At 38.6% G+C, this 21,018-nt stretch overlaps 1 protein-coding gene across 1 annotated transcript in view; it reads left to right on the plus strand.

Annotated features, from left to right (window-relative positions):
- The window catches only part of NCKAP5 (NCK associated protein 5), a 348,475-nt gene that overhangs the window by 311,835 nt on the left and 15,622 nt on the right, over positions 1 to 21,018 (plus strand). The window contains exons 15-18 of the mRNA XM_030454353.1: positions 4,917 to 5,231; positions 7,438 to 7,574; positions 9,548 to 9,680; positions 12,151 to 12,338. Coding sequence (XP_030310213.1) covers positions 4,917 to 5,231; positions 7,438 to 7,574; positions 9,548 to 9,680; positions 12,151 to 12,338 — 773 coding nt within the window. The remainder of the gene's footprint in view (positions 1 to 4,916; positions 5,232 to 7,437; positions 7,575 to 9,547; positions 9,681 to 12,150; positions 12,339 to 21,018) is intronic.

A 21,018-nucleotide genomic window follows, 5' to 3' on the forward strand; every position in this document is an offset into this window, starting at 1 on the left:
TAAAAGTATCTTTTCACAGTGATGAAGAAATATGTTACAGAAGCTGTGTTTGAAAGCTATATTGGTGCTTTATGTCTTTTGTATTAAATTAATGAAATCTCTTGGATATGCTCTAGGGCTCAACGCAGGCTTACAGGAGGTTAACATTAGAAAGACCAACATGTACTTAATCTGAAAGTGGAACAGATTTTTCTATTTTGAGTAATACTCTATTTTGCATCGGTGTAGAACTCAGTCTGAAGGAGGCTGGACCCACATTTCATGGGTTGTGTGTGCTGGATCAGTTCCCTTCATAGTGGTTTTTCTATGTTGTGGGGTTTTTTCCAGGTTGATTTTCCTGTCACATGCATTATAGAAAAAGAGTAAGAGAGTGCTATGTAACTACACAACCCAGCATGGTACCAGGTCACTGAGAGCTCCTAGCACTTGCAGACTGACTGGTACCAAGGCCTCTGAAGGAGCACAAAAGCAGCATCAGCAGTCAGCTTCCCTGGGTGTTCTCTCCCAGTTCCATAGGATTTGTACCAAGGATTGTTCCTTCACTAGTGGTGGCATGTTTGTGTCAAATGTTTCAGAAGATACTGAGAAAGTTGAAAAATAATTAGGTTTCACAATTTGTTTGTATTTTTAAATGGGCTCAGGAGAATGCCTGAAAACACTGTAATGAATTCTAGGTTGTCAGTTCTTGTCAGTGGGCTGTTGTTTACTTCTAACTCTTTAAATTTTGCCATTTTAGAGAAAGATATAAAAAAAAAAAAAAAAACCACAAACATACAGAAAGATCTGATATTTTAATTTTCTTCAGTGATGATCTAATTTTTGGAATTCCTGATACCTACCAGCCTAAATGTCCCTTTTCTATCCTCTCCCCTGTCCATGCTGTCAGAATAGCATGTAATTTTGGAAGACCCTTTTTACTCCACCTAATTTGGATGCTGACTCCATGTTGAAGAGGTCTTGGTGATCTACTGATACCAGAACACTGATACAACAGTATTGATGTTGGAATACAACAAAGCCTGTCCATCTGAACAAATTACCATGTTGTCCAGTTGAGATAGGACATGAACTGCATGATGACCTTGCCTGTGAAAATATTAAACCCAAAAATTATTGAGGAGTAGGGAGTTCAACAAACTTTGTTTTATGTTAAATCCTTTTGCTTAGTGGCTGAGAAGCTTCTCTGTAGTGAAATGAGGCAACCAGGTGCCACTAATTGCCAGGGAATGAGCATGAGCTTGTGTCAAGCTCACCTGTGCCTAATTAAGGTGGGCCCCCACTGCACATGAGCAGGACCAGGGGGCCAACCCTAATTAGGCACAGGTGGGCTTGACACAAGCTCATGCTCACTCCCTGGCAATTAGTGGCACCTGGTTGCCTCATTTCACTACACTTCTCAACATTAAAAGTCTTCCTCAGATTGGCCACAAAGCTCTTCCAACACTTTGTCATCAAAAGATTTCCCATTCCAAGAATTTTCTCTAAAACCTTCCTTGTTTCTGTTTTCCATTTTGAGGAATGTTCCTCTACAGTAGGGACTTCCAGGGACTTTGTTTTCTGCCAAGACTCAAATCCACAGGATGGAAGGGAGGGGAGGAGCTATTTCAATCTTTTAGACTTCTGATTCCAGTCCTATTGTTCAGTGAAATGGCAGATGGTGAGTCTGTCTCTGTCTGTATAAAATCTAATACTACAAAGAAAACCAAAAAAACCCCAGAGCAACAGGATCAGGCAAGGAATTTGGCCTGCATGCCAGGAAAGGTTCACTAGCAAAAGCAATTAAGCTCGTGTGTGACTCTTTTTCAGACTTCAATGTTTTGCAGACTCATTTTTCATCTCAAATATTGCTGCAGCATCAGAGATTTAACTTGTACATGTTTTCATTATGTGCATGTGCAGCTCTCACTGATCAATGTCAGTGTCAGAGCAACTGATGAGATCAGATGGGCCATGAACAGTTTGGTTTGAAAGCTGTCACTGAGATGTATAATGCATTTTTTTTATTCTGCAGTTGCTTCATGGAATTGTCAAAAACAGTGCAAGATAATGGGCATCCATTCATTCAGTAATACAGTTTCTTCTGAGAAATACATTTTTATTTGTATAACATATCTTTAGGGAGGAATTAGTTACTTTTATTAGTGAAAAAATTAACATAGATGAAGAATTTAGTGGTGTACAATGTTGGACAAGGATTTTAAGGATTGCTCACTATAGCTGAGTCACAGGATTTTTCAAAACTCTGACTTTCAGTGTCACAATGGGAGTTACTGAGATTTTAAAACTTTGAAAGGCTGCCCATTTTGTAGTTGTTTATAACTAAATTTAGTGAACTGCTTTTAGAAATCAGTTTTCTATATGTTACATTTCCTTTATCATGGATAAAATCTCTATGAAGACTACAATCAATTAAAAATATTTTCCCCTTTAAGCAAATGTAACACTTCTGGTGTGCTCCTCCATCACTCTACCAATTATTTTGGGAACAGCAGGAGACTATTTCTGGGAGGGATGGCCTTTGGTATTAATTTCTCTTGATTTTATGCCATTGCTGTGGTAGTCAATTCCGAGACATAATAAGGATGACAGTCCTCATGTCACTAAGAAATGTGACCTTAGAAGATAAAATAGAGTTCATCTTCCAGTTCATCCTGAGCAGAACTTAGCTTTGCTCTTTGATATAGATTCTGAATCTCCTTAATTTTCTTGTAATTAGGAGGGACTGACTCTTCTAATTCCTTAGAGTGCTCAAAAAGGGAAAAGTACTACAAAATCAGTACTACAGTGCTACAGAATCTTTTAAAGTCCTTGTGTAAAAAGTCAGGTCCAGCACTGACTGTACAGACCAGGAAGGGGAAACTCCAGAGTTTTGTTTTTCAGGATGTTCTTTTCTGTGGTGCTTCCAGTTTATTGAAGAGCTCTGCCTCTCCAACAAGTATTGCATAAATGTCTTTCTTCTGGTCAAGAAAAAATAATGGAAGTCTTTCCTCATTCTGTATTTTTCTTTATTTACTAACTCATACTGATAGTCAGTAGTTGAAGCGTTGCCTGTCCATGAGCTAAGGACAGACCTAACATTTTAACTACAGTCTGTTATATCCCAAGAGGAACTGCTCACCCATTTCTAGGTAGGTATTCAAAAGCAAAACAAAAAGTATGTTAGGGGAAGGATAAATGGAGTAAGAGGGTTGTATGATTCTTTTCTTTTTCATGTTTCCTAGATAACCGTCATTATGGCACATTAGCTCAAAACGGTGAGGGAAAATATAGTTTACAGCTAGCCATGATTTCCAGCCTATATCTTCTTTTACTTATGGAAAGTATAAATTGGGAAGCAGTACATGTGACAGAAATCAGTCACTTGTTGCCCTTTTGAAAGGTTGTGCTGAGGTTGTTTTGTGGTTGCACCTCAGCTCGACCCTGAAAGGTTAATGTGCTCCCTGTGACTCTCAGTCTTGCTTTGATCTTAAGTGACAAGGATATGGTAATGAGGACCATGAAAATATAGACTGCTTCTCATTTGACAAGATCCAGGAACACTAATTTATCTGCAAGTAATTTCTTTCTTGCTATCAAGCGTGGCCCATTGAGATGAAGGTATTTACAGAAAATGACCATGTTAATGTTCTTCTTTAAAAAACAAACAGGCAAAGCTGGTAGAGGAGAAATATTTCTGCATTTCTGAGAGTACTAGAAACACTGCAGAGGAGAAACAATGAAAATTACTTGACAGAGGACTGCTAACTACAACAGACTTAAATTACAAATAGACATAAAAAAATCAATACTCGGGAACACAGAAAATAGAGATGGAGAAGATATATTGGGTCATATTCTGCATCATCTGCTATAGTCCAGTTGTTCAATACAGTCTATCTTTTACTCAGTGTAGCCTTAAATTGTGTAAAGCAAAGGAAATTCCTCTACTTCCTTTGGGAGTGTCTGCCACAGACTGAAGATCTCACTGTCAGGGGATGTTTCCAGGCATTTAACCTACGTTATGCTCATTTTCCAACCATTAGTGCTGAAGTTGCCTCCTTGGTGTTTATGCCTCTCAGAAGGACTTCTTCACTGTAGTCCCTTTGATAGCATTTGCTCATTTTACAAACAAAAGGCAAGTGTCTGGAAATTGATATAGAAGGGTGGTAGTGTTACCTCCTGGCTGCTAGAATAGCACCATGCCTGCATCTACACTTGCATCTCTCTGTTCCACAGTTAGTAGAACACCTTTTTGAGTGGGATAAATAAGCTGTGTGTGACCCTGCTCTTTCCGAACCAAGTACTTAAGTTCTCCTTGTCTGGCATTGAGTTGGAAAGTGTATGATTACCCAAAATGGGGTTTGTAGAACAAGGTAAAAAAGGGTATGGCTGTTGCTATCCAAGTTTTTCAGGATGCTTGGAGAGATGACTATCTCTAGGAAATTCTTTAGATCTTAATTTTGTGTAAGAATGAATCATACATTTTGTTTAACACAGTCTTGTAAGAGAAACAGCAAAGCAAGCAGGAGTATGGAAGGGCCAAACTTTTGTGGGGTGTGTATTTGTGTCAGAAGAAATACTTTACACTGCTCAGTTTGTCATATTGGTACCCTCTGGTCTTTCTGGGGGCCTTTGAATGAAATAATTTTTAAATTCTATTTATAATCACTTTCTAGGCACAGCCTTCTTCTCCATTGTAACTCCTAAGCAGGCCAGTTTCTGTGTTTCTCTTGGTTTAATTGCATCTCAAAATGGTCTGTATTCAGCTAGATAGATTGTGTCAAAAGCATATAAATTATAGTGCACTTGCAAAATGCTTTTATTTCCTTGAAACCTCCCTTTGAAGATGCTCGTTTTCCCCATAGAACCTTTCACTGTCTTTAAACACCAGCAACACCTTTAGCTCCCTCCTCTCACCCAATTTTCCTGTATCTTAGGGTCTTGCTGCCAGATGAGGACACTGGACAGTGGGATTGGAACCTTCCCCCTCCCCGACTCAGGGAACCGATCTACAGGGCGACACATGGCTAAGCAAGACTCAACCTTGGAAACAGAGATCCTTGCACCCTCTGAGCAAGTTCTTCTTTCAGCTCCTTCAATAAAAGCCAAAACCCTTGAGCGAGAAGTGCCTTCAGCAGCTAAGAGCCAGGAGGCTGTGGAAAGCATAATTAGTCACTCAACATCTGATCCAGCCATGACTGCTACAGGGATGCGACCTTTTCCAAGTCGCCTCCCAAAGCCTGCTTCCTCAGGTAAAATGTCAATTACACTGAAAATCACATTATTTCTGGCCTGACGTCTGTTTTGATTAGCAGAAGTCCTGTAATAATGACAATTGATAATAGAAATGTTAAATGCAGAGCAGAAGAGATGCTTTTTGTGACTGCGTAAGGTTAACAAGTTTGTGACCTAAGCCATATGGAAATTCTGTGACATGTAATGCTGATCTGAGGAAGAAAAATGTGTTAAGTACTTAAATCCTCTTCTCAAGAAACAGTACTTGAAGGAAAAACATATGCCAGCCTTGGAATTTGACTTGAATAAGAATGCAGATGTTCAGCAATATTCAGGATCAGACTTTATGGCTGAATACAAAGCACAGTCATGTTGTGACTTAGAAAAGTTAAATTCATAGAGACTTGCTTTTGAAAACAGATTTGCACTAACAACTCATTTGGCCTCAATGCATAAATTCTGTCCCAATGAATATACAGCTTTGACCTCAAACAAGAGTCTTGTTACTTTACAACATTATACAAATACTTTTCTATACACAAACATAAAATATCTTACTTTTCCTTATCAACTACACATGTGTTTAAACTGTAGAAGAAAAGCTGACAAAGGAACAACAGGACCAGCAGCTCAGCAAAGCACCAACAAACAAATTTAACTAATTTTTACTAATTTGTGTCAGTAAATAGTTTTGTTCAACTCTGTGCAATTTTTTATAAATGCACACTTACCACTTATATACAGTTTGGATGACATTTGAGTTATTATATATGTCAGTAACATTACAAATCATTACATATAGCATTTATAAAAGGGATTTTTTTTCATAGTCAGTAAGATAGGTGTATTACAAAGTGCAGTGAAAGTAATTGATTTAATGGAGGAGAGGATTGTTTTATTGTGACCAAATGCAATCTCAAGTTTTCATTTGGGTTAGGGTTGTTAACATAAGTATTTTTTGCACTTATAAAAGTTGTGAGTGTTTAACTTGCATCAAACTGTGTCACTCTATAAGAGAGATTCTATGTAATTAACATATAAGCTTAAATATCAAGTTTAAAGTTAGTTTCAGGCCATCAAATATGTGTTCTGCTAACGAGCTGATGTACATTGAGCCCAGGAGGAAAAAAGCCTCTTTTACATGTTGATAAGATGCCTAACAGAAGAATTCTAATTGAGCATCTTAGAATTTAGTTGATGTAGCAATATTCCCAGTGCAGTATTGTAATGGCATGATAGACTGCAAATACAGTGTAGCCTTCATTGCAGACTCCCCTGCTTGTTTCAAGTCCAAGCTAAATAAAAGATATTGTACCTTTTTAAATAAATGTACTGTTAATTAATGGTACAGCTAAGAAGGATGCAGAAGAGAAATCTTAGCTGTAGATTATATGCTACATGCTTGAATAGCCACATGTGTGACCTCAGTTCAGCAGCGTGCTCCAGAGTCCATGATTAAACACTGTCATTATAACAAATTGAACAGAAACTGCAGGCACTGAATTGCTTCATAAGAAGTCAGTAGCAGGAAGATCAAGTTCTGATCTTAATGCTAATATTCACTGCATCGACCTTGTAACGTTTGTATCTTAATTAAATTGTCATGGGGAGATGTTAAAAAAAAGGGGTATACATCAGAGGGTGAGGTCAACTCGTTCTTTACTGGGATATTTTCATTCAGTTCTTCTCTCCCTCACTTTCTCATCCAAATTACAATCATCACTTTATTTCATAGGCACCATATATCTTCTTTGATGTTCTGATTTTGCATAGTAAAATCCAGCAAATAGAGACTAACTGATTGAGAATTTCTGCTAGAAAGATAGGTCTAATTATATTTGTGTTAACAAAGTGTTCTCTCTCTGAGAACATAAAATAGCAAAGCAGATCCTACAGTGCCTACAAGTCATTGAATCTTGTTTGTTGTGTAAAAGAGGATGTATTAGAGGGATTTAAATCCATGCCTTCCTCTCCTCTTGTTAACTGGAGGAGGCTTTGGATCCAATTCTGCCACTAGTAGTTAGAATTATTGATAGAATTAGTTGAATTAGTTGTTACAATCATTCCAGTAAGTTACTAAGTTGTTCCTTTGGATAGTAACTTATTATTTGGCATAATGAAAGTATCATGAATTGCCCCTAGTTTTTACTGGATTGTAATTGAAACACTGTTGTGAAGATGCTGATAAGACCTAGAATTTAAATTATGTCTCTCATAATTCAGGAATAATTAACCTTGCAAAGCAAAGTGAACAAGTACCAAGTTCTGTGACCTCTGCATCATTAGAGCATACTGAAGAAATTGTGGAAAATAGAAAAGTTCTGCCAGAGTGGACCACCAAGAGAACTGCTAAGACAAAGGTATAAGTGTCATTAATTAAATGAGATATGTGTTGTGATGTAGAGTCAGAAATGAATTTTTTTAATATAGTGGGAAGAGTTACTAGCAATCTAACAGCTACATTTGCTTTCTTGCCCTTCATTTGCAATCTCATTATTTAGTAATAATAATAATAATAATAATACAGCACCCACAGGTACTTTGTCCTCACAGTTTACAAACATGTTTTAGTTAAAATCCTCACAGGCATTTTATAGACAAGGAAGCAGAGACCTTTTACCTTATTTTTGTCTTAAAGAAAAATGGATCTTGTTTATTTGCTTTCCATGAGATTCAGATTTCCTTTTGTTCCCCAGGCTTAGAGTTCCTGATCTGTAGGGCTGTGTAGTGTGAGCATCTGAGCAGCTGTGCTATCAAAGTAATGTGGAAGGGAAAACACTCATTTTACATGTGCCTCTGTGGTTTTGGTTAATCCCTGCAGTGGTCTGTCTGTCCTTTAATCTTTTCATGAAAACTGCAGAAAGAACAACAGGCAAACTTATATACCTGTGTAAAAGGTACTGCTGATGGTTGTCAGGGTATCCATACCCAGGATGCTAGGCTGGTTAAGCCCCATGAGAAGCTCAAGGGCAGCAGGTTAGCCAAGAGAGGAAAAAGCTTCCTCAAAAAAGTGGGCATTAGGGAAGGAAATTGTCAGACACTGCCAACTAATGAGCCTTCCATTGCAAGAGGCTCAAAACATTTTGTTGAGTACCTGTTTTGCATGTCTGCTTGATCCATCAATTTACTGACTGGGATATCTTGTATTTTTTTACTGCCCTCGCTCTGGATGTTTCAAACAGAGTGATAAAATTAATTGCCTTCTATATCACTGACAAGCTTTGGTGAGTTTTGTAGTGCAATAGTGTTGGCTTCCAAGGAACAAGAGCACCAGTGTGGTCTTCACCTTAAACCAGTCGTGACTGACCACCTCTATTCCCAAAACCATCTCAACGCTTGATACAGTCCTAACTGCTAATTAGTCCTTTCTGCTAATTAGTCTGCCTCAGAGTCAGAAGCTCAGTGGGGGTGTAGCTGGCCTGTGAATGTGTCTAAATGACTTTAGGACTACAGCTGACTTGTAGTCTCCCAGCTTTACAGGTAATCTTGGGCACACCTCTCTCCAAGCAGGTATCCTCAGGTCTGGTCCCATCTCCACAAGCATCTGTTTCCAATGGATGTCTGTCTGCATCAGTTCAAAAAATGCCACATGGATTGGAAGATAGGGAAATTAGTATCATGCTTTGAAAAATAGAATTAAGAATTAAAAACTTTTAAGCCACTGATAAGCAGTTGGGGCCAGGGTAGCTGATAGATAGATTAACTTAGCAGTATTAAGCTTAGCTTTTCCATACCCATTTTGTGGGGTTTTATTGGTTTAAACCTTAAGGCATTCCATGATTAGAAGCTATCCAGAGCTGTCAGCATTCCTGTTTACTCCCAGAAGAAAATCCTTAGTGTTTCTTCCTGAAGAGAAAAGAGAGAGGAATCAGACAGGAATTAAGGGCTGTCCAGTACTGCATTAGAAATGCCAGAACAAGAGAAGTTAATATAGGAAGAATTCAGGATAAAGTGGTATAGAAAGAATGAGTATTGTCCACTGGCTGTCCTGACTGCCTATAGAATTGCTTGCAGCAAACCATTTGTTGCATGATAATTTTATGTTACAAATACACTGTATTAAACATAGAGAAATTTAAAAATTGAATTAAGTGGATTAAATTATCTAAAACATTGGTAGATATGAAATCAATGTGCAACTGAAGATCATTTAATTTCTGCTTACATGGAAGGAGAAATGGTTATTTAAACTGGTAACACAGACCTTTTTCCAGTTGAACTATCTGTTTATACTGCATGATGAGTATGAAATGTTCCACTCCTAATACTGTCTTTGACATTATTTTGATATGTATGCATCATCTGAATGATTGCAACACCCTTATTTGTACAGGACAGAGCTCTGAGGGTATGTGCCTATTCTGCAAGCAGCAGTGACACTGAGCCAGAGCCAGAGTATGAAACAAAAAATTATTTTAGAACTGCAGAGGAGACTTTTGTGGAGTTAACAAAGAACAACAAGCAAGGTAATTAAAATTTGTACGTAAAAATGTATATCACTCATCTTTGCTGTGACTCAGCAGCACATAGTGTCCTTCATTAAACTTTCTGTCCATTTTTCACTCTCTAACCCCTGATCTTACTCCAGTCTAATTTACCATTATCTTATATTATTTTTTGCTTTTCATTCTGTGTATCTTTTTTTTTCTCTTAGCAAGGAAAAAAATGCATAATTCCCTGGGGTGTAAATAAAAAGAAGTCTTCTGTTACATTAACACAAAAATTTAAAAGGTGATTATAAAAACAGCTTCCCTTTTTTTTTTTTTTTTTTTTTTTTTTTTTTTTTTTTTTTTTCTTTTTAATTATATCATCCAGTTGAATTAAGCCAACGATCAAGGTCATGGTTTTCCAACCTCTGTATCAAAGTTATGTTGGTTACGGTGCCATAGTGGAGTCTCCCATTGCCCTCCATGTGTGCATTGCCATTTCCAAGGGTCAAACCTTTCTGCAAGAATTGATGGCACTTTGGAGTTTACTGAATGCCACTGGACAGAACCCCATTAAGTTCTTGAGTTAGTGGATTTCTGTGTGTTTAATAACCCCAAAACATTGCTGTCTTGTCTTGACCACCAGCTTTCTGTGCTGCAAGCCACCTTCCAGTGCAGATGCTTGTCCTCTGGGAGGAAGGAGAGGCTCCTGCAGCCCATGGCTTCCCTGCAGAGGATGAATTCCAGGGAGTGCAAAGGCCATTCCAAAGCCTCAGCATCACTGCAGCCTTGACAGCTTCAGCAGAACTTCAGTAATTCATAGGATTTGTGCTGCCCCTCTGCAGGGTGCTGAGCCTGCCCTGGCAGGGATTAGCACCCAGAGTGGATGCTGCAGTGATGACTGCATTAAACGTGCTGTGGATGGGCAGATATTGGTGACAGACACACTCTGCTCTTTAGTGGCTGCTGGGAGTTGGGCTTAAACACTTGGCATTTTCAGAGCTAATCCATTTTTTGTGATTCCACCACCAAATAGAACAAGGAGTAAGCTAGGACTCTGTGTTACTCCTGTAACTTTGTATCATTAATCAGTCATTCAACACTTTTAAAAAATTTTGCTTTTTGTCATGTCCTAATGGAAGAAAGAGGTGTTTTGTTAAAGAGGTAGATAAGCACATTCATGTATTGATCACAATTTAACAAAAAAAAAATTTATCATGTGCAAGCAGTTGTAATAAGTGACAGCAGATTCCACATTTAATGATATCTAAGAATGGCTTGAAGTCACCATTTTACAGAGCAAATCATTAATTTTGTGGGTAATTTTGGGGCTATTAACAGGACTAAAATTCATAATTGTGATCGAAACAAATAGAATATAACATTATAAAGCATTATTGCAAAAATATTTCTGCTATGCTCATTCCTTATGATCAGGATTTCTGTTCTGTGCTCCATAAATGCAGTTCTCACGTCTTATTAATAACAACAGTTTATTCCATACTGTGTTCAGAGATGTCAGCTTCTTTAAGCAAGTGATAGAAGCTCAAAATATCCACATGAAGCTGAGGCAGAGGCTGCAGCAAACCAATTCTGCTGTTTCACCCATGGAAATGTTTTGTTTCCAGTTTTGTGAGGGTTTTATTCTGATGTGATTCTGTTGGAGGCACTGGAAGCAGAGGCTTTCCTAGTGCTATAGGTTATAAGATAGCATTGAAATTTGTGTAAGGAAGTGTGAGGAAAGAAGCAAATGATGATCATGGAAGCCTCTGTCTCCTCTGCATTTGCATGAAGCTGCCCCCAAATTCTTTGGTTTTGTTTTGATCTTCTGAATGAGTTTTCAGCCTTGAACTTTGGAAACTGAGATTTTATTCCTCACGTTCCTGTGTCACTGTAGCAACCATAACAATGGGTAGGACCTGTTTCTTATGTTACTGGTATATTTTTTTATACTGTTGAATTCATTAGCTAAAAATGTAGTGAAAAGGAAAGGGTCAGCCAATGTATAGTCAAGCTGAAAGACATGCTAAAGGGACTTAGCACATCTGTCATGTAAGCCTATTAAGAGATACAAACAAAAACTTTGAGCAAATAAATAAGTAGAACAATCCCCCTAAAATACACATCTCATCTATAATTAAAAAAGAAAAGACATTAATGCTGGTTGTCTCATACCATTTCCTTCTCCTTGAATATTAAGTATAAACAGTCTCCTGTGTATGCATTGATTGGAGAGAGAGGAGATAGTATTTTAATACTTTGATTACACTGAATTCCAGATAACTTACAAGTGCTTATGGAGATGGTTTAGTGGTGGAACTGGTCGTGCTGGGTTAACTGTTGGACTTGATGATCTTAAATATCTTTTCCAATCAAAATAATTCTATCAAGCAAAATGATTCTAATTTGAAATTCATTTAAAAACAGTAAAACTGCATTCCAGTGTATGTAGACTGCATTTCATAAATTAAATATCTCATAATGATCCTATTCTTTACCTCTCTTACAGCAGAGCAAGAAAAACAAAACCAGAGAAAGTCATTTCTAGGGAACCCAATGTCAATCTTGGATTTATACCAGCACAGTCTCTATGGCCATTTTGGAGAGGATGGACCTGAACAATTAACACATTACAGTTTAATTGAAGAGCTGAGTGGAGCTTCCAGTAAAGACAGCAAGGGCAAGCAGACTCCAAGTGTGAGTTACTGTGATTTTTATATAACTTCTCCTTTTCTTCATTTATTGTTTTTATTTGTCTCTTGTTTTTTTCCCCCAATGTGTTGATTGTGTATGAAAACCAGACAGACTTGAATAAACAGCATGACCTGCAGAAGAGTAAAGATCTAAATATTTTTCTAACAGAATGTTACCTTCTTATGCTCACCTGTCATAGAATTAGATTCCAAAATTGACAAGCAGACATGCTAGGACTAGCAGTCCCCCATTAGAGAGAAGTTGAAATTTCAGACTGTAAAGAAAACAGAGAATTTATCCTTCACATATGGTCAGTTAATATGTATAGCACAGCATGTAGTAAATGCCTTACACACATCAAGTAATATTCCTGAAAATTCAAATGAAACCATGCTTGCTTCTGGTCTCTTTTAAAGTAATTCTTGGTGTTATCTCTGGAACTCTTGGTTTGAGAGCTTTAAACATTCTTTTATGAAGATCAATCCTGATCTGATCGATGGATCTTGACACTAATCTGAAACAAATTTGTTTTCTTCCCTTACTTCATGTGAATCCAGTGCCTGCTTCTGTCCCTAAAAAAGCTGAACCTGATATCATGCAGTCTCAACAACCCTGGAAAGCAACTTCTCAGCCTGCACTTTTCCTTCTCTTTTCTCATGCCTTCTCCTCTCATCCTTACTCTCCTTTTTCATGTTTTCACTCTGTATACACAAGTATGTTGGAAAACAGAACCACCCATCCCTGATCCACTGTAATCCTCTCACCTCCATGTCCAGTCACTTTCCTCAGCTTTTCTCCTTCTTCTCCCTTTTAAATACAAGGTTGTTTTGTTTCTCTGTGTAACACTCTGCACATTTCATGTATGTTACAGAATAAACAAAGGTGCTAGCAGAAAATAATGAATGAGCTGCTGGTTGGCAGTATAGTGGTGTAGTTCATGATTGAAAAAGAATTTCTATTTCTTCCTAGACACCAGTTTTCAGTTTCAGAAAATCACTGTGCACTGTAACTTCAGTGATTAACTCTAACCAACGTTAGAGTTTTACAGCTTTCAGGATTCTGGCCCAAATGTGCAGAAGGAATGTGTGGAACAAACTGGCAATGTCTCTGTTTATTCCTGCTCTGCTGGCATGAAAGCCCCACTTAACTGAATATTAAATTGATTCACAAACTTCAAAATAAAAATCCTGAAATGTATCTGTCTCATTTCTCAGTCAACCAAATTTGACTGGTACCCAGAGTGTGATTAATTTTTAATATATTTGGGTCCTATTAGAAAGAAGCATTTTAAAGAATCTGGCTTCACAGATGTGAAGAAGAAAAGAGGAAAAAAAATAGTAACAGAAAAGTATTAAAAAAGATAGGTGAAGGGAATAATTTGATCATCCACTTAATTCTTATGCTGAACATCTAGAAGTTCATAGCTTAATTATGAAGATGAGATTAATTCTCTATGTATGTATATAAAAACCAGTTCTGCCTTCCTGAAGGCCAAGGTCTGTTGCTATTAACAGAGCATTAATTTGGTTCTACTACAGCAAAAGTGCCTCAGAGTTGTAATCTTCCTTTAATTAATTCTTGTTTTGCATTTCTTATGTATGACATCTCTGCAATGTGCCCAACCATCATCTGAACTTAAAAATAATTGAAATAGCCTTAGGATCTGTGTAAAAATCCATCGTTAAACTAGAAGGCAGCAGGTATATCTCAGCACTACCATTTGATGTGCATTATGTTGGGGGGCTCTTGAGATTACTTTCTGAGAATCTGAAATAGCTCTCAAAACAGCACAGCCTCTTGGTGAACAGTGAAAGCTCAATAAAGCACTAGAGATGTGCCCATTAGTATTAAATTTTTCAGAATGACAAATGAGAAGCAGTAACCATGAAAAAGCAAGTTGCCCTGAACTCCTTGTTTGAACCAGCGTGGCAAATTTTTCTGAGCTGTAATTTGTCCAACCCAAGTAGATTGGCAGTCTGTTTAAATTAGAACTGTGATCTGGAACATTACCCACAAAAAAAGAAGGGACACCAGAAGCTGAGGCATTTATGGCCAACAACTCGCAAGAAGGGAAAAAAAACCCACAAAACATCAATTTTGAGTTGGGGGGAGATGCAGCTTTCATGTAGAACGCTTGACATTTTAAAAAAGGAGATGCTCTGTGCTTTGAATTTCACTCCTAAATGTGAAGCCTTTAAAAGAAAAAAAAGCACAAAAAACACCACCAAATGTCGTGATGGACAGAATGAGTTTTCACTACTTGTCAAAAGGGCAGTGTGCTGCATCAGTTCCTCAGCCCAATTAAATTGGACTCTACAGCACCAGAACACAGTGCCTTCAGCCTGGGTGCTCTAATGAGACATTCTGGCAGGAAGCTCTGCTAACCCAGACTTATTGTCATCTGAATTGTCTCCTTCTCACCGAGCATATTCACCAGCATTACCCCCAAAGTATATACAAACAAGTTTTTATCAACAAAAACAGGTTTGCAGAGAAAGAGTTGCAGAAGGGAGACAATCCATGGACAACAACCATGAGAAAGAGACACTAAATGGATGGTGTAAAGAATCAAAAAAGGCTCTTATGCATTGAAAGCAGAAATATTTAGTGTTCCAGTTTCTTATTTGCTGAGTTTTAAACAGCATCCAGGTTAATTCCAGCTAAATTCTCTTGGCACTAAGACCAAGTTGATGTTAACATTTGTTTTGACCCGGGGAACATATTTGGAAATAATGTCATCCCTTTGTGTACAGCAAAATTTCAAAGAAGAAAAACAAATCACAGTTTCACAGAAAGGAATAAAATGCATTGAGTCACGGACATAAAACTTTTACTTTAATCAAAATCTCTTCTGTAGTTTTCTTATGTAAGGTTTTGAAAATTAGATATAATATTTTTATACGTACCAATGGAATTACTGTTAATTAAACAGAAATTTATCTGATTTAATTAAAAAAACACTTATTCCAAAGTCCTCTGCAGTCAGCCCAGGGGAGACACCTATTCAGGGAAACTTCAGTGAGGCATAAAGCAGCTGTTCCTCTTCCTTGTAGCAGGAGCTGGTACTGCCTTGAGCAGTTTGCTGACATCATGATTGCTATCACATTTTTGCAATGAAAATACTCTTTCACATTTCCATTAATTTACTGCTTAGACTTTAAAAGCTCAATGATTTATTTTTGTCTTATAAGAACTCAGAAAACAAGATCAATTTCCCTCACCCAGACCCACTGTTTATCAGCTTATTTTATGACCAAAAGAGAACCAACACAAGACTTTTTATTGTCTTTCTTGTTCCTCGGAGAAGTAACTGAGTTGGCCAAAGTTTTTAATAATGAATCATCCTTATGATCCCAAGGCATCATGAAAAATGTGTTTTCTTCTCTGTCCTCAACCAACCATCACATGATTTTTTTCTGTAATGCAGCCCTTCTTGCTTTCTGTAGTCCCTATGCATTACTCAATTTAAGTCACCATCCAGGCTTGCTTGTATATCAAGGCATGACTTGATGAGCACTTTAAAGAGAAGATGCTTTATAGAAGGGGGTTGTGTACCCATCACAAGTTTCTAAATCCTCGTTTTCCCTCAGTTGTGATAACATCCCTGAGAAGTCTGACATTTCTGTCACAAGTGCATTGATAACTATGTCAGCAATTTAACAGATGGGCTCATTTAACAATAGAGGCTTGCATGGGCAATGTGAATTTGGGGTCTTGTTCAACACAGCAAAGCTTATATGTGTTGTACAGATGATTCAGGAAGGAGATCAAATGCTGGAATCACCATGTCTTGCAAGTCAAGTAGATATTAGAGCTTGCTGGCATATAGAGGGAAAGGAGAAAACAGAGAATTTGTTGCTGTTTTGGCTGTGTTTACAGATGGGCCTGATGTGGTGGCATTCCCAGATGAAGTCTAGATTTTTTATTCTGAAGAAGCTGATTGAGTGTTAATCTATATGATTGACTCATTGTGCTCAGAAACCTTCAAATGCATCCTCTTAACAGAGGGAATATCTGCAAAAGGACTGGAAATAAAATAAGAAATTTGGTAAATGCACACCACTTGCCATCTTCAAGGGCCCCAGAAGGTTAAACTGATGCTACAGAGGAGATTCCAGCATTCCTGAATTACAGCAATAGTTTAAGCAGCCCAGACATCTCTGCAGGCTACACTCAACACGAGGAAGGGGGAAAGAAAGAAAGAAAGAAAGAAAGAAAGAAAGAAAGAAAGAAAGAAAGAAAAGAAAGAAAGAAAGAAAGAAAGAAAGAAAAGAAAGAAAGAAAGAAAGAAAGAAAGAAGAAGAAAGAAAGAAAGAAAGAAAGAAAGAAAGAAAGAAAGAAAGAAAGAAAGAAAGAAAGAAAGAAAGAAAGAAAGAAAGAAAGAAAGAAAGAAGAAAGAAAGAAAGGAAGAAAGGAAGAAAGGAAGAAAGGAAGAAAGGAAGAAAGGAAGAAGAAAGGAAGAAAGGAAGAAAGGAAGAAAGGAAGAAAGGAAGAAAGGAAGAAAGGAAGAAAGGAAGAAAGGAAGAAAGGAAGAAAGGAAGAAAGGAAGAAAGGAAGAAAGGAAGAAAGAAAGAAAGAAAGAAAGAAAGAAAGAAAGAAAGAAAGAAAGAAAGAAAGAAAGAAAGAAAGAAAGAAAAGAAAGAAAAAGAAAGAAAAGAAATACATGAGCTGCTTCTGCTTGCTTCTTGCCTCCTGCAGGGATCAGTAAGTGTTGATCTAGGGTATGAATTGGCATCTTACTGGGCACTTCACACTGTTGCCTATTTAGGAAGCTCTTGGAGGACATGCCAGCAAAGTTTCTGTGCCTGATTTAGGTTCTCTGAGTCACTTTCTGAAGGTGCCTTATTCTCTCTAAAGAGAGAGGCTGCTAAATGGAGCCCGTCTTAAAAGAATCTCCCTATTTAAATGTCTGAAGTAGCTCCAGGGAGACCATGTGAACTCTGCTTTCACACAGAATTTTTTTTTTCACATTATCAGACATGCTTAGGAAGAGATTCTGCTTATCACATAAAAAATACCCTAAGATAATGGTTTGGGTCCAGTTAGCCATTGGGAAGAGCTAAATCCTAAGAGTTTAAAGTAGGGAGGAGGTACTGACCTGTGGAACTGCTCTCTCCTTTGCCTTGACCAGAGAAAGGGAACCTACACAGGAAGGCTTTTAACTCAAAGTCAGGGAGTTGAACATTACTTCAAGCTTTCCTCTGTGGAGAACTTGTGAAAAGCAGGAACTGTAGCTACCATTTCCTATGCGAAGTGCTCTAGGTGGCCCTGCTCTGGCAGGGGGGGTTGGACTAGATGATCTTTCGAGGTCCCTTCCAACCCCAAGGATTCTATGATTTTTGTATTTTAGAGAGTGAACTGCATTTTAGTGGACCCTCAAGTGAGCACTAAATAATTAATCTGCCTATACTTTCAATAATGACAAGAATTCCTGCTGCTGGGGCAGCACCAGGTGATACTTAGCTGGTTGCTTGGTCTCAGAATCTGTTTCACTTACTAAATTTCGAACACCAATACCTATCTCATGTTACAACCAGATAGAAATCAGCAAAATGCTCTAGGTGACCTAGGTCTTACAATGTTTTTTACAATGTGTGTGTTAATGCAAATACAGAATTTTACAAATTATTATACTAGAAAGCAGTAGAAGATAGAAGGTTGTCCCTTGTCACTAAGACAAAATATCTAGATGGCTTGGGTCAAGGCCAGGAATTATGTGATTATGGGTTTCTGGATACTGATTGTATAATTTATTTTTTCTTCACCACGAGGGTGGTGAGACCCTGGCCCAGGTTGCCCAGGGTTGCCAGGGTGGAAGCCCCATCCCTGGAAGTTTTTAAGGTCAGGCTGAACAGGGCTCTGAGCAACCTGATCTAGGAGGAGGTGTCCCTGCCCATGGCAGGGGGTTTGGAACTGGATGATCTTAAAGGTCCCTTCCAACCCTGAAAATTCTATGATTCTATGATTCTAATTCAGTCAGCATCAGCTATGCTCGCATCCTCCCTGCCACAGGAACTGAAAATGACATTTACTCTATTTATGCTTTTGTCTTAGGTCTTCAAAATTCAGATTGTCTTAGCACAGGGTCAATACAGAAGATCCAGCTACAGTTTTTAAAAAGGCAAGGCCAAAAAAAGGGAAAGTGAACTACCCAACAGATTGACAGGTCCACCTAGGACTCCAGTTTGAAAGAGCAGAACACCCAGGAGGTCACCCAGGAGGTTCATCTGGGGTCCTCCCAGGCATGGGCTGCACTGCAGCCCCCCCACACTCCTTAACCATGGCATGTGAGGAGGGCTTTAAACCACACATTCCCATTTGTCAGAGATGTCTCAACAGAATATACCCACTGACAGGCTTGGAGCTGCAAGGCTTCCTTTCTACTTAATCAAAGGTTTTTGATTCTCAGATGAATGATGAAATGCTTGTTCCGTCAAAGCAAAGACTGTCTGAGTAATTACCCAAGTTGATGTAAGATCTATTGTCAGGGGAGTTTCATAGGAGTATTTGACAACATAAGTGACAAAAACCACAGGAGCATGATCTGAAAAGAAAACAGATTTTACCATACCACCCATGGGAGCAGTACAGAATTAAAAATATTTTTCCTAGCCTCAAGTCTGATTCAGCTCACGTGGGGAAATGGGAAATTAGAAATAAGCGAGGTTGTCTTCAAACATAAACAAATCCCACACCTCTGCATGGTTTTTTCTCCTCATTGGGCAGGTTCTAACTAAGATCTGCTACCAAGCCTTATCTTCCTAATCAGGTCTTTCTGTTTCTGGTGTCTTGCCATCAAAGTTGCCTCCAAAAAGTAAAGCGAAGAGGCAGCAAAACAAGCAATTTGAAGACTGCCAGGCAGTCTCCTGGGACCAAACTCTCACTTGACATGTATCACTTAAAAGAAATGTTGTGTAGTGTGGAAGAACATCCTTACAGTTAGCCTGAGGAACGAGCTTGGCAACAATAAAAAGCTGCAGTTATACAGAGACTCATTTCTCTCCCTGTGCCTTCTAGGTGAAACAACTGAGACTTCTTGCACTGCTGAGAGTTTTAGTAAATAATCATGCAATGGAGAGTGGCTCAGCAAGGAGCATGATAACATTCTCCCTAACTTTTTAAGTTTTTAAAGGGCTCTGGGAAGGCAAAACAACATTTGGAAGGCAGAGTCCGCCAGAGAAAATAATGTTTTTAATGGCATGTGAGGGATATTTTTAGGAAAAACATACACTAAAAAAACCTAGAAGCTGTTATCTGCTGATACAGTTCTGCTTCTAACACTAATGGACTCTATAGCTTTAGAACTGTGCCACCAAATCCCATTCTGACTAACTTTCCAGATGGTGTAACAGTTCCCTCTATTTTATGTTTGGTTATTGTATTTCTGGGGATGGGGAAGTGCCAACATTCCAACTCAAATATCTTTCAGTACAGAGTTTTAAAAGAGTATCTAGATATTGGTGAAGGTCAAAAAGGCTTTGGCTTTTTGTGTGGCATTTAAAACACAAGGCTAGCAGGGAGGTGTTTGGGTGGGAGTCTGAGATGTGGAGGAAGTGAAAAGCTTTAACTACAGGAGGAAAGTAAAGGACTTGAAGCATCACTGGCATGTAGGTGCAGTTCCAGTGCCTGTGGCAGAGTGTCAGGAACTGCTAAATCCCCAAAGAAACTCACAGCACCCATCCTGGGTGGTTGGTTGAGTGCCAGATGCAGAAGTGTGGGTTTGTCTGATTTTAGGTGACACCCTGACAGATCCTGTGGCCACAGCTGGTGTGTTCTGCTGATTATAACCCCTTTGGCACTGTAAGGAGGGAAGAACTTTGCCCGTTTTTTTAGTGGAAAAACTTGACCACCGGAGCAGAAACCCCTTTTCCCACTGTCTCAGGAAAAATTTCAAATTAGAGAGAACCTTGTCTCTATGCACCTGGAAGATGTGCATAAGCACATCACACACTGACCCAGATGTCCCAAAAAGTCCTGCAGGTCATTTGTTGGAGTCCCCAGAGGAAAGGTCATAAACTGCTCATGTTCCAGTGCCCAGAGCAGCACAGAGCTATAGAGAGCTAATTTACAGTGAGCCTGCCTGGGGACAGTGCTGGCCCAGTCCCTTATGGCCTGGTTTGTCCAGACCACTTCTCATCAGGGCTGAGAGGCTGCAATAAGGGGGATGTTGATGAGACCCCACTGCATTTGGCCCCAGCCCACCCAGTTTACTCTGTGATGCCTTCCCATCACACTGCACTACACCTTGTAGATACACCCTGTGAGATCTATTGACCATATAACTATAGATTACCTATGGATTTAATAGGCACTGTGTCTCCCAGGCTTAAGTTGCTAGATCCTTTAGTGTAATAAGAACCAAAAGTATGTATTGAACAAAAATATAATTTGCCAGTCATTTCTCTGAGTGGAAAATTTTCTGAGCTGTTTTTCAAAGGCTTGACAGATGGAGCTGCTGTGATTTGCAGCATGGCCCAGAGTGCACTGACGTTTTTGCCATTTGTAACCAGACTCTCTTCAGTCCTCCATCTTTGGAAATGCAGCTTTAGGCTTCATTTCTCTCCCTGTTGAGTTGGAATATTGTAATAATGCTGCACGCCAAAATGGAATTCAGGGCACATTAACACCAGCAAATGATAAATATTAGTAAGCTTGTGAGATAGTGTAATTGTTGTAATGGTAG

Source organism: Calypte anna, chromosome 7, assembly GCF_003957555.1.
Source record: "Calypte anna isolate BGI_N300 chromosome 7, bCalAnn1_v1.p, whole genome shotgun sequence".
NCBI classification, from domain to species: domain Eukaryota; kingdom Metazoa; phylum Chordata; class Aves; order Apodiformes; family Trochilidae; genus Calypte; species Calypte anna.